The sequence below is a fragment of the Neoarius graeffei genome, chromosome 9, assembly GCF_027579695.1.
Source record: "Neoarius graeffei isolate fNeoGra1 chromosome 9, fNeoGra1.pri, whole genome shotgun sequence".
Classification (NCBI taxonomy): domain Eukaryota; kingdom Metazoa; phylum Chordata; class Actinopteri; order Siluriformes; family Ariidae; genus Neoarius; species Neoarius graeffei.
In genome coordinates, this window is record NC_083577.1 from 70,464,214 (window position 1) to 70,479,306 (window position 15,093).

At 41.6% G+C, this 15,093-nt stretch overlaps 1 protein-coding gene across 6 annotated transcripts in view; it reads right to left on the reverse strand.

Annotated features, from left to right (window-relative positions):
- pard3bb (par-3 family cell polarity regulator beta b) overlaps window positions 1-15,093 on the reverse strand; it is a 920,021-nt gene that overhangs the window by 328,977 nt on the left and 575,951 nt on the right. For all 6 annotated transcript variants that reach the window (XM_060930186.1, XM_060930187.1, XM_060930184.1 and 3 more), the window contains one exon: window positions 626-719. In XM_060930186.1, coding sequence (XP_060786169.1) covers window positions 626-719 — 94 coding nt within the window. The remainder of the gene's footprint in view (window positions 1-625; window positions 720-15,093) is intronic.

Sequence of the window (15,093 nt, forward strand, 5' to 3'; positions counted from 1 at the left end):
TTTTTTTCCTGCCATGGAAGTGCACTTGTATACCGAGGAGGAAGCAACTTGCATTACAGCCGGGAATGAGGATTCAAAATGGCGTCTCGCCTCGGCTTTCTTGACTGTCAGAATTTGGTAAAGAAAAAAATAAATATATTATTTACCAGCTTAAGGTCGGTCCATATGGTGAAATACCGTGACCTCGGCCCAGAGGGCCTCGCTCAGTACTTTCAAGACCTCGGTCACAGTATTTCACGATACGGACCTCCCAGCTGGTAAATAACATGTATATATTTTCCCTATTTTGTATGTATTTATTTAAAAAAAGACAAAGGTATAGACATGTACACAACAAAGGGTATCAAATAGTCCTCATCTTTTGAATTATTCATATACGTCTCGTTCAGCTGTTTCAATTGGAAATGTGGACACAGTATACATTTAAAATACACTACGGTACACAATTAGACCATAATTACCTTTTCGACTGAAGCATTTAAAGTTACACCATATACACTTTTCTGGGTGAAAGATACATATAAAATGTAAAAATGATGCATGCTAGGGAGAGTACACACCCTTCTGGGTTTTTTTTTTTAAATAAATAAATAAATAAAACAGCAAGGACACAGAATAAAATTACCTCTGTTGGGGCTGATGGTTCAAGCCTCCATTCAGGTCTCCATTCTGCCTATAAGGACTGAATGCTACCTCTTCACCGTAACCTCCATTTGAAACTGTGAAAGCGAGAAAAAGTGAAATAGAGAAAGGCAAAAACCAATCATTAGAGTCGTTCACTGAGCTGTCTGAGGGATATTATGCAGCTTAATTTGAGCGCTGGCTGCTAGGGTCAGAGTCAGAGCAGTGAGAGGTGACAGTGTGGCCGCTGCTCTGAGAGATGCCCGGAGACGGAGCCTATTATCAACCGTAACACGGGGCAATCGCCACTCACGGTTTAATGATCAGTCACGCTTAGGATAATGGCAGCAGTGCAGGGGATGACGTGGATTTCTTACCTCTCAGTAAATGTAGTTAACAAGTGTGTGTGTGTGAGAGAAACACACAACGTGTTTAGCAAGGCTGCACAGTGGGCCAGGGCAGACATGGGGAACACAATAAACGAGAAATTGGACAGAGCGAGGAAATGACAAAACAGTGAAGCAGTTAAGAGAAAGGTATCCAGACTGAGGGCTCAGCTTGAGTCCTATTTGCCTAAACTGATTATGTCCAACTGCTCCACTCTCCCCAGCAACAGGGAAGCTCTACACCTCCTGGCCTTTTCCTTACGAGACAAAGAGACACTATTCAGCATAATCCGTTTTGTTTCTGTTTGCGTAGGTGTCTCAATTTCACTCATGGCCACAGCGTGATGTGAGCGAGATTTAAACCAATTTGTGACTGAGGCCTTGCGCGGTGATAACTAGAGATGAGAAAGGGGTGATTACAGCTCATAAAAATGAACCGTGTAGAGCAAAGCAGGGAGCCTTTGTCTGGAGTGTAACAACATGAAAATGACAACAAATGCCTCAGATTCCTAGACGCTGAGCATGCTGTGTACATTAACTTAAACAACGATGTGAGAAATTGACATTTTAGGAATGAATAATGCCTGATAAGTGCTAAAAAAAGCATTGTTACTATCCAGCAAGTCCTGAAGGAATCTACATTCAATGCTCTAAGCTTCTTGGAGAAGTCTTTTGGCTTTTTCAGTCACAAACAAGACAGTGTGTGTGTGCGTAGTTCGGGCCCCCTTACTGAAAATGCCTGTTACTGTGAATAGTTAAGTGAGCAGAAGATGAACTGATCACCAAAAGGCATAAAGGTAAAGACGAGACATTTCTTTTCAGCGTTTTATGCAGGATGTGTGTATTATTTTTGTTTTGTACAATTGGAGAGCGGAAAAAGAAAAGGAACACCATGCGAAAGTTTGGGCACCCCAATACATTTGAGTTCTCAGGTAACTTTTACCAAGGTTCCAGACCTTAATTAGCTTATTGAGTTGTGGCTTGTTCAAATTCTTCGTTAGGAAAGGTCAGATGATGCAGATTTCAAAGCTGTATAAATTCTCTGACTCCTCAAACTTGTCTCTAAAATCAACAGCCATGGGCTCCTCTAAGCAACTCCCTCACATTCTGAATAATAAAATAATTGATGCTCACAAAGCAGGAGAAGGCTACAAGAACGTAGCAAAGTGTTTTCAGGTAGCTGTTTCCTCAGATCGTAATGTTATTAAGAAATGGCAGTTAACAGAAACAGTGGAGATCAAGGTGAGGTCTGGAAGATGAAGAAAACTTTCTGAAAGAACTGCTCGTTGGATTGCTAGAAAGGCAAATAAAAACCCTGTTTGACTGTAAAAGACCTTCAGAAAGATTTAGCAGACCCTGGAGTGGTAGTGTACTGTTCTACTATGCAGCGACACCTGAACAAATATGACCTTCATGGGAGAGTCATCAGAAGAAAACCACTCCTGCGTCCTAGCCACAAAATTCGGCGTCTGAAGTTTGCAAATGAACATCTAAGCAAGCCTGATGCATTCTGGAAACAAGTCCTGTGGACTGATGAAATCAAAATAGAACTTTTTGGCCACAATGTGCAAAGGTATGTTTGGAGAAAAAAGGGTGACCAAATTCCAGGAAAAGAACACCTCTCCAACTCTGAAGCATGGGTGTGGATCGATCATGCTTTGGGGTTGTGTTGCAGCCAGTGGCACAGGGCACATTTCACTGGTCGAGGGAAGCATGGATTCGAATAAATACCAGCAAACTCTGGAAGCAAACATCACACCATCTGTAAAAAAAGTTGAAGTTAAAAAGAGGATGGGTCCGACAATAAGACGATGATCCAAAACACACCTCAAAATCTACAATGGAATACCTCAAGAGGCGCAAGCTGAAGGTTTTGCCCTGGCCCTCACAGTCCCCTGACCTAAACATCATTGAAAATCTGTGGATAGATCTCAAAAGAGCAGTGCATGCAAGACAGCCCAAGAAACTTGTAGAACTGGAAGCCTTTTGCAAGGACGAATGTGTGAAAATCCCCCAGGTAAGAACTGAAAGATTATTAGCTGGCTACAAAAAGTGTTTACAAGCTGTGATACTTGCTAAAGGGGGTGTTACTAGGTACTAACCATGCAGGGTGGCCAAACGTTTGCTTTGGGCCCTTTTTCTTTTTTTGTAATTTTGAAAATGTAAAAGATGAAAATAATAAAAAAAAATTTGCTTAAAATATAAAGGGAATGAGTCATCTTTATGCCTTTTGGAGATCATTTCATCTTCAACTTGCTTAACTGCTCACAGTAACAGTAATTTTGACCAGGGGTGCCCAAACTTTTGCATACCACTGTGTGTGTGTACATATACACTACCGTTCAAAAGTTTGGGGTCACCCAGACAATTTTGCGTTTTCCATGAAAAGTCACACTTTTATTTACCACCATAAGTTGTAAAATGAATAGAAAATATAGTCAAGACATTTTTCTGGCCATTTTGAGCATTTAATCGACCCCACAAATGTGATGCTCCAGAAACTCAATCTGCTCAAAGGAAGGTCAGTTTTATAGCTTCTCTAAAGAGCTCAACTGTTTTCAGCTGTGCTAACATGATTGTACAAGGGTTTTCTAATCATCCATTAGCCTTCTGAGGCAATGAGCAAACACATTGTACCATTAGAACACTGGAGTGAGAGTTGCTGGAAATGGGCCTCTATACACCTATGGAGATATTGCACCAAAAACCAGACATTTGCAGCTAGAATAGTCATTTACCACATTAGCAATGGATAGAGTGGATTTCTGATTAGTTTAAAGTGATCTTCATTGAAAAGAACAGTGCTTTTCTTTCAAAAATAAGGACATTTCAAAGTGACCCCAAACTTTTGAATGGTAGTGTACAACCCCGATTCCAAAAAAGTTGGGACAAAGTACAAATTGTAAATAAAAACGGAATGCAATAATTTACAAATCTCAAAAACTGATATTGTATTCACAATAGAACATAGACAACATATCAAATGTCGAAAGTGAGACATTTTGAAATTTCATGCCAAATATTGGCTCATTTGAAATTTCATGACAGCAACACATCTCAAAAAAGTTGGGACAGGGGCAATAAGAGGCTGGAAAAGTTAAAGGTACAAAAAAGGAACAGCTGGAGGACCAAATTGCAACTCATTAGGTCAATTGGCAATAGGTCATTAACATGACTGGGTATAAAAAGAACATCTTGGAGTGGCAGCGGCTTTCAAAAGTAAAGATGGGAAAAGGATCACCAATCCCCCTAATTCTGCACCGACAAATAGTGGAGCAATATCAGAAAGGAGTTCGACAGTGTAAAATTGCAAAGAGTTTGAACATATCATCATCTACAGTGCATAATATCATCAAAAGATTCAGAGAATCTGGAAGAATCTCTGTGCGTAAGGGTCAAGGCCGGAAAACCATACTGGGTGCCCGTGATCTTCGGGCCCTTAGATGGCACTGCATCACATACAGGCATGCTTCTGTATTAGAAATCACAAAATGGGCTCAGGAATATTTCCAGAGAACTTTATCTGTGAACACAATTCACCGTGCCATCCGCCGTTGCCAGCTAAAACTCTATAGTTCAAAGAAGAAGCCGTATCTAAACATGATCCAGAAGCGCAGACGTCTTCTCTGGGCCAAGGCTCATTTAAAATGGACTGTGGCAAAGTGGAAAACTGTTCTGTGGTCAGACGAATCAAAATTTGAAGTTCTTTATGGAAATCAGGGACGCCGTGTCATTCGGACTAAAGAGGAGAAGGACGACCCAAGTTGTTATCAGCGCTCAGTTCAGAAGCCTGCATCTCTGATGGTATGGGGTTGCATTAGTGCATGTGGCATGGGCAGCTTACACATCTGGAAAGACACCATCAATGCTGAAAGGTATATCCAGGTTCTAGAGCAACATATGCTCCCATCCAGACGACGTCTCTTTCAGGGAAGACCTTGCATTTTCCAACATGACAATGCCAAACCACATACTGCATCAATTACAGCATCATGGCTGCGTAGAAGAAGGGTCCGGGTACTGAACTGGCCAGCCTGCAGTCCAGATCTTTCACCCATAGAAAACATTTGGCGCATCATAAAACGCAAGATACGACAAAAAAGACTGAAGACAATTGAGCAACTAGAATCCTACATTAGACAAGAATGGGTTAACATTCCTATCCCTAAACTTGAGCAACTTGTCTCCTCAGTCCCCAGACGTTTACAGACTGTTGTAAAGAGAAAAGGGGATGTCTCACAGTGGTAAACATGGCCTTGTCTCAACTTTTTTGAGATGTGTTGTTGTCATGAAATTTAAAATCACCTAATTTTTCTCTTTAAATGATACATTTTCTCAGTTTAAACATTTGATACGTCATCCATGTTCTATTCTGAATAAAATATGGCATTTTGAAACTTCCACATCATTGCATTCCGTTTTTATTTACAATTTGTACTTTGTCCCAACTTTTTTGGAATCGGGGTTGTACATATACTGTATATACACACACACACACACACACACACACACACACACACACACACGTGTATATATATATATATATATATATATATATATATATATATATATATATATATCTCAAATGATGATAAAATTTGTTTTGTAGATGATCCTAGTTTAATCATACAGTTTATACTGAGCTCAGTGCACAAACACTTGTACATTCTTCTTTAGTACTGCTCCTGCGTGCGTGTATATATATATATATATATATATATATATATATATATATATATAAAATGTGTGTGTGTATATATATATATATATATATTTTTTTTTTTTTTTTTGAGTGGAGTGCAAATTCTTTCATGACACCTGCAATGGTGGTATTTTACAGTTAGTGGCTACAAGAGCTCCCAAAAACCATTAGTGGCCAGGGACCAAGAGAGCAAACACTGGCCAGGCTGTGTGAGTGGGAGGTGTGGTGTACTCTTTCCCCTGTCAATCACAGCGACGCCAGCCAAATTCATGAGCTTCTCTGTACGAGGAAGAGGGCAGCTGGCTGTCTTCACGCGTGTGAAGCAGGAAGCATGTGTTAGCCTTCACCCTCACTAGTTTGCAGCTATTGTATGATCGGGGAGAGCTGGCTGGTGGACAGGAATTGGCAGGTGACCAAGTTCTTTGTTTGCAATAGACGTCACTTCCGGTAGTGATCCGCCTCGTGTGTTCAGATTTCCAGTTGACAGGCAGGCATCCTATTCGTTTACAGTCGCTTCGCAGTAGTTTCTTGTGTTTCGCCTCCAAATATGCCAGATTGCTGCTCTGTATTTGGATGTTCAAACCGATCAAATCGAGAAAAAGACAAACGGCATTATAGGATACCAAAAAAAGTCATGGACAAGGGTGAAAGAACGAAAAATACATCTCAAAAAGACGCTGTGAAACATGTCTCGCAAACCTTTCACTGCGTTCGAAAGGAATTCGAGAGTCCGCATGCTCGCGTTTGCAGCGATCATTTTGTTAAAAGGTGCGTACATCGATTTTATGTATCTAACATCAAAACTTCTAATGTTAAATGAGTTTTCTTACGTTTTGGATGTCGTAAAACAAACCGCTGATGAAACGAACAAATGAAGGACGCTCAGCATACATGTAAGAATACTTCTCTAAAGCTGGAGAAAAGCCTCAAAATAGACGTCACTTGCGAAATTCTTCTCTGCATTTAACCCACCTACAGCAGCGACCACATGGATGCACACACACATCCCCATAGCAGTGGACAGTCAAGCCAAGTTTATTTTTATCGCACTTTTAACAATTGTTCAAAGCAGCTTTACAGAATTTTAATGACTTTAAACATGAGCTAATTTTATCTCTCATCTATCCCCAGTGAGCGCGACGGTGGCAAGGAAAAACTCCCTCAGATGACATGAGGAAGAAACCTCGAGAGGAACCCATCCTCATTTAAAGTTTGAGAATAGGCTGAGATCATTTTGGCCCCAAAGCCTCTAGTCAGCCATGCTAACAGCACCCAGGGAGCAGTTTGGGGGTTTGGTGCCTCACTCAAGGGCACCTCAGCATCAGGCCGCCCCAATGTTAATCTAACCGCATGTCTTTAAACTGTGGGGGAAACCGGAGCACCCGCAGGAAACCCACGCAGACACAGGGAGAACATGCAAACTCCACACAGAAAGGCCTCCGTCGGCCGCTAGGCTTGAACCCAGAACCTTCTTGCTGTGAGGTGACGGTGCTAACCACTACACCACCGTGCTGCAAAATCTATGCTTCGTCATGCATACACCCAACAGACATAAGAAATAACTATTGTACACCTAACTTATATAAATACCTTATATAAATACAGGAATAATTGTTAAAGAAACCTGAAAGACAAGTTGCTATCTCGCCATACTGATGAACGTAGGAAACAGTGCTCCTGGAAACATGAGAGCAGCACTATTTCGAAACAGAAATGTGTCTATAGCACTGAATGCAAGAGTCCACTTCTGGGGAAATGGTTAAAAAATAAAAAATAAAATGACTCATGCTGTACTCATCTGATTTGTCTCTCATCTCATCTCATCTGTAGCCGCTTTATCCTGTTCTACAGAGTCGCAGGCAAGCTGGAGCCTATCCCAGCTGACTACGGGTGAAAGGCGGGGTACACCCTGGACAAGTCGCCAGGTCATCACAGGGCTGACATATAGACACAGACAACCATTCACACTCACATTCACACCTACGGTCAATTTAGAGTCACCAGTTAACCTAACCTGCATGTCTTTGGACTGTGGGGGAAACCGGAGCACCCGGAGGAAACCCATGCGGACACAGGAAGAACATGCAAACCCCGCACAGAAAGGCCCTCACCGGGCACGGGGCTCGATCCCGGACCGTCTTGCTGTGAGGCGACAGCGCTAACCACTACACCACCGTGCCACCCTCATCTGATTTGTGTCCAATTAAATGCTCTCGAGAACACATTTGTCCCATCCCTGTAAACAAACTGTAGCTGTGTGTTTACAGTAGCAACAAGTTAACATCAAACTTGGGTCTTTCATGTAATTGTGGCGATGTAACGTCTTGCATGTAAATATGGTGGTGTAAGTAGTTAGCACTGTTGCCTCACAGCAAGAAGGTTCTGGGTTCGAGCCCAGCGGCCAACGGGGGCCTTTCTGTGTGAAGTTTGCACGTTCTCCCCGTGTCTGTGTGGATTTCCTCTGGGTGCTCCGGTTTCCCACACAGTCCAAAGACATGCAGTTCGGTTAACATGGGACGGCCTTGGGCTGAAGTGCCCAAGAGTGGCGGCACGCATGTACGTACGCAGTGGCTTTGCTTTCCTATGATGAACTAAATTTTATTGTACATTTGTGCAGTGGGCAGCACGGTGGTGTAGTGGTTAGCGCTGTCGCCTCACAGCAAGAAGGTCCTGGGTTTGAGCCCCGGGGCCGGCGAGGGCCTTTCTGTGTGGAGTTTGCATGTTCTCCCCGTGTCCGCGTGGGTTTCCTCCGGGTGCTCCGGTTTCCCCCACAGTCCAAAGACATGCAGGTTAGGTTAACTGGTGACTCTAAATTGACCGTAGGTGTGAATGTGAGTGTGAATGGTTGTCTGTGTCTATGTGTCAGCCCTGTGATGGCCTGGCGACTTGTCCAGGGTGTACCCCGCCTTTCGCCTGTAGTCAGCTGGGATAGGCTCCAGCTTGCCTGCGACCCTGTAGAAGGATAAAGCAGCTAGAGATAATGAGATGAGATGAGATAGTGTCCTTGAGTGTTTTGAAAGGCGCTTTTAAATAAAATGCATTATTATTATTATTATTACACATTACAGTAGATTATTAGATTCTAATAGATTAGAGGAGCCAAAATAATTGGGGATCTTTTTTTTTTAATGGGCCCCGCCTCATTACAAGTATGAATAGGTGGGGCTCAAAGCAAAAAAAGTTGAGAACCCCTGCTCTAGGAGACTGAACATGACAAAGTTGCAATGGGCAAACTGGCAGTGAGACATGCTCCAAACCTGACTTCCTGTTTCAAAAACAATGTACAGGATTCAAGCTCTCAAGCCACTTCATTGGCACTTTAAACAAATGATCCAAACTAAATATAAACTATTATCATTAGATGAGGCCATACAAGAAAAGATATGCCTGCTGTTCGTGGTACAGTGTGAAAATCGGGCTGAGACTTGTGTTCGGTTGTGTGTCCCAGCAAAAGTGAGCTGCTCTCTGTCTCCGTGATGGAGTGGCTGTGCTTTGGCACCATGGGGCTGGAAATCGCGCCTGACAAACGAATAGATCAGGCAGCTCTGCACAGGCCAACCAGTCATCATTACTCATGATCCCGCACAGCGATGACTGTTTATTAGTATTAGTACATCTCTCATCTGTTTGTGTGGCAGAGGGTGAGGGTGATTCATCAGCCACACACACACACACACTCAAACAGAACTTTCAATAAAGATGAACTGATGTTCAAGTGAGTGGAACGGAGGGTCTCTTCAAACTACTCTGTATGCCGAACACTCACGAACGCACACACCGCACAAACAGTTATTTATCAACTGAAATGTGAAATAGCAGGACTGGAATAAGACATTTCTGCTGAAAATGATGGATCAATGGTTCTTTGAACTGAAGCAGGGTTATTAATCCTAAACTATCCAAACCTTTAGCAAAGCAGAAACACTGTAAAACTCCTTATCAAAACTATTTTGCAAGATGAAGCTGTTTCTTCTAGAGAAGGTGTGTATAAGTTTTACTGTGGAGAGTGAACAGGTCAGGGTTCTCGGCATCTCAGATGTGTTGTATGTGTGGAGGATTAGATGCATAATGCAATAATTTCATTTCCATTGTCTGATTTTTTTTAACCAGGATTAATGATGAAAAAGTTAGAGCTTGAAATTATAAAGTTGAACCTGAGGCTTTGGTAAACTTCAGTGAAATGCTGTATGTTATCTGAATGCTATGTCATGCATGACAGAATTTGACAACAAAGCGTTAGAACCTTGAGAATAAAAATATTAAATGGGCATATTACACACACACACACAAAGTTGGGACAAAGTACAAATTGTAAATAAAAACGGAATGCAATGATGTGGAAGTTTCAAAATTCCATATTTTATTCAGAATAGAACATGGATGACATATCAAATGTTGAAATTGAGAAAATGTATCATTTAAAGAGAAAAATTAGGTGATTTTAAATTTCATGACAACAACACATCTCAAAAAAGTTGGGACAAGGCCATGTTTACCACTGTGAGACATCCCCTTTTCTCTTTACAACAGTCTGTAAACGTCTGGGGACTGAGGAGACAAGTTGCTCAAGTTTAGGGATAGGAATGTTAACCCATTCTTGTCTAATGTAGGATTCTAGTTGCTCAACTGTCTTAGGTCTTTTTTGTCGTATCTTCCATTTTATGATGCACCAAATGTTTTCTATGGGTGAAAGATCTGGACTGCAGGCTGGCCAGTTCAGTACCCGGACCCTTCTTCTACGCAGCCATGATGCTGTAATTGATGCAGTATGTGGTTTGGCATTGTCATGTTGGAAAACGCAAGGCCTTCCCTGAAAGAGACGTCGTCTGGATGGGAGCATATGTTGCTCTAGAACCTGGATATACCTTTCAGCATTGATGGTGTCTTTCCAGATGTGTAAGTTGCCCATGCCACACGCACTAATGCAACCCCATACCATCAGAGATGCAGGCTTCTGAACTGAGCGCTGATAACAACTTGGGTCGTCCTTCTCCTCTTTAGTCCGAATGACACGGCGTCCCTGATTTCCATAAAGAACTTCAAATTTTGATTCGTCTGACCACAGAACAGTTTTCCAATTTGCCACAGTCCATTTTAAATGAGCCTTGGCCCAGAGAAGACGTCTGCGCTTCTGGATCATCTTTAGATACGACTTCTTCTTTGAACTATAGAGTTTTAGCTGGCAACGGCGGATGGCACGGTGAATTGTGTTCACAGTTAATGTTCTCTGGAAATATTCCTGAGCCCATTTTGTGATTTCCAATACAGAAGCATGCCTGTATGTGATGCAGTGCCGTCTAAGGGCCTGAAGATCACGGGCACCCAGTATGGTTTTCCGGCCTTGACCCTTACGCACAGAGATTCTTCCAGATTCTCTGAATCTTTTGATGATATTATGCACTGTAGATGATGATATGTTCAAACTCTTTGCAATTTTACACTGTCGAACTCCTTTCTGATATTGCTCCACTATTTGTTGGCGCAGAATTAGGGGGATTGGTGATCCTCTTCCCATCTTTACTTCTGAGAGCTGCTGCCACTCCAAGATGCTCTTTTTATACCCAGTCATGTTAATGACCTATTGCCAATTGACCTAATGAGTTGCAATTTGGTCCTCCAGCTGTTCCTTTTTTGTACCTTTAACTTTTCCAGCCTCTTATTGCCCCTGTCCCAACTTTTCTGAGATGTGTTGCTGTCATGAAATTTCAAATGAGCCAATATTTGGCATGAAATTTCAAAATGTCTCCCTTTCGACATTTGATATGTTGTCTGTGTTCTATTGTGAATACAATATCAGTTTTTGAGATTTGTAAATTATTGCATTCCATTTTTATTTACAATTTGTACTTTGCCCCAACTTTTTTAGAATCGGGGTTATACACACACACACACACACACTATATACAACATAACTGCCAAGACTAGAAATCGATTTCATGGCTATACATACATACATACATACATACATACATACATACATACATACATACATACAGTGGTGCTTGAAAGTTTGTGAACCCTTTAGAATGTTCTATATTTCTGCATAAATATGACCTAAAACATCATCAGATTTTCACACAAGTCCTAAAAGTAGATAAAGAGAACCCAGTTAAACAAATGAGACAAAAATATTATACTTGGTCATTTATTTATTGAGGAAAATGATCCAATATTACATATCTGTGAGTGGCATAAGTATGTGAACCTCTAGGATTAGCAGTTAATTTGAAGGTGAAATTAGAGTCAGGTGTTTTCAATCAGTCGGGTGACAATCAGGTGTGAGTGGGCACCCTGTTTTATTTAAAGAACAGGGATCTATCAGAGTCTGATCTTCACAACACATGTTTGTGGAAGTGTATCATGGCATGAACAAAGGAGATTTCTGAGGACCTCAGAAAAAGCATTGTTGATGCTCATCAGGCTGGAAAAGGTTACAAAACCATCTCTAAAGAGTTTGGACTCTTACTCTCACAGTCAGACAGATTGTGTATAAATGGAAGAAATTCAAGACCATTGTTACCCTCCCCAGGAGTGGTCAACCAACAAAGATCACTCCAAGAGCAAGGCGTGGAATAGTCAGTGAGGCCACAAAGGACCCCAGGGTAACTTCTAAGCAACTGAAGGCCTCTCTCACATTGGCTAATGTTAATGTTCATGAGTCCACCATCAGGAGAACACTGAACAACAATGGTGTGCATGGCAGGGTTGCAAGGAGAAAGCCACTGCTCTCCAAAAAGAACATTGCTGCTCATCTGCAGTTTGCTAAAGATCACATGGACAAGCCAGAAGGCTATTGGAAAAATGTTTTGTGGACGGATGAGACCAAAATAGAACTTTTTGGTTTAAATGAGAAGCATTATGTTTGGAGAAAGGAAAACACTGCATTCCAGCAGAAGAACCTTATCCCATCTGTGAAACATGGTGATGGTAGCATCATGATTCGGGCCTGTTTTGCTGCATCTGGGCCAGGACAGCTTGCCATCATTGATGGAACAATGAATTCTGAATTATACCAACAAATTCTAAAGGAAAAAAACGTCAGGACATCTGTCCATGAACTGAATCTCAAGAGAAGGTGGGTCATGCAGCAAGACAGCGACCCTAAGCACACAAGTCATTCTACCAGAGAATGGTTAAAGAAGAATAAAGTTAATGTTTTGGAATGGCCAAGTCAAAGTCCTGACCTTAATCCAATGGAAATGTTGTGGAAGGACCTGAAGCGAGCAGTTCATGTGAGGAAACCCACCAACATCCCAGAGTTGAAGCTGTTCTGTATGGAGGAATGGGCTAAAATTCCTCCAAGCCGGTGTGCAGGACTGATCAACAGTGACCAGAAATGTTTAGTTGCAGTTATTGCTGTACAAGGGGGTCACACCAGATACTGAAAGCAAAGGTTCACATACTTTTGCCACTCACAGATATGTAATATTGGATCATTTTCCTCAATAAATAAATGGCCAAGTATAATATTTTTGTCTTATTTGTTTAACTGGGTTCTCTTTATTTACTTTTCGGACTTGTGTGAAAATCTGATGTTGTTTTAGGTCATATTTATGCAGAAATATAGAAAATTCTAAAGAGTTCACAAACTTTCAAGCACCACTGTACATACATGTTCACCCTCTGTAAGCAAGTATGGTGCTCTTTTCGAGGAAGTTGAAGGTTCGACACACAGTACCAGTCAAAAGTTTGGACACACCTTACAATAAAAAAAAAATACTTCATGTCTTAAAAGTAAAGATGGATGTCGTTTCTCTTTACTTGTTTGAGTGGTTCTTGACATAATATGGATTACTACAATTCTGGAATAGGGCTATTTACTGTATTTTTATTCTTTACTAGTGGATCTCCATACTTAAGCGAATATGGTAAAGCATCGACCTGATTTTTGATGGCTTTTGTGACCATATGACGTACGTGTACCACCACAGGCTAACCCAATTGTAAGTGCAAGGCAACGCATCTCAAACACGTCATAGGCAAATACAACATGCCTGGTGTACCTCACCTGTTGATCAAAATTTCCCCATGGGGACAATAAAGTTTCTCAAGTTTCTAACTAACACTTGACTATGAAATGTGTATCTTTATTTACAAAAAATAGACAGGTTTTTGTCCCATGCCAATTTTTAATTTCCTTTTTATAAAATCTCAGAATTATTTACTAACACGGTGGCACGGTGGTGTAGTGGTTAACACTGTCTCCTCACAGCAAGAAGGTTCTGGGTTCGAGCCCCATGGCCAGCGAGGGCCTTTCTGTGTGGAGTTTGCATGTTCTCCCCGTGTCCGCGTGGGTTTCCTCCGGGTGCTCCGGTTTCCCCCACAGTCCAAAGACATGCAGGTTAGGTTAACTGGTGACTCTAAATTGACCGTAGGTGTGAATGTGAGTGTGAATGGTTGTCTGTGTCTATGTGTCAGCCCTGTGATGACCTGGCGACTTGTCCAGGGTGTACCCCGCCTTTCGCCCATAGTCAGCTGGGATAGGCTCCAGCTTGCCCGCGACCCTGCACAAGGTTAAGCGGCTACAGATAATGGATGGATGGATGGATATTTATTAACACATTTTATGGAAATTACTCATGACAGTTTCATATAAAACTAGTTAAAACACTTTTATTAGTCCACTAGCTTGGACAGTTGCAACCGGACAACTGTTTGACCTCATGTTTGAAATATCAAGATTGCAGCTCAAACCTTCAGTTCTCATACGCTGCATTCAGTCGAGGAGGATGTTTTCCAGTTGATTTTTTTCACCTGAAGGTTTTTATCCAACTGTTTGTTTTTTTTTTTCATAACGGGCAACATATCTTTGCATTGTATGCTTTTTTACCTCAACAATTTCTTACTCTATGCACTCGTGTAAAATTATTGTATACTTCAATTGCAATTATTAGCATCTTTCCTTACCTTTAGACCATCTAAAACTAACGCGGATTGATATAGATTAGTTCTTATGCCCGATAATATAGGGATTTCACCATCAACAATCTATATCATCAAAGGACTCAGAGAATCCAGAGAAAACTCTGCATGTAAGGGGCACGGCCGAAAACCAACACTGAATTCCTGAGACATTTGATCCCTCAGGCAGAACTGCATTAAAACCAACACGATTTTATAGAAGGATATTACTACATGGGCTCGGGAACACCTAAGAAAACCATTCTCGGTAAACACAGTTTGTCACTACACCTACTAATTAAAAGCAAAAGCCACACATCAACATCCAGAAACACTGCTGAATTCTCTGGGCCTGAGCTCATCTGAGATGGACTGACGCAAAGTGGAAAAGTGTGCTGGGGTCTGAGGAGTCCACATTTCAGATTCTTTTTTGGAAATCATGGACATTGGTGTCCTCCAGGCTAAAGAGGAAAAGGACCGTTC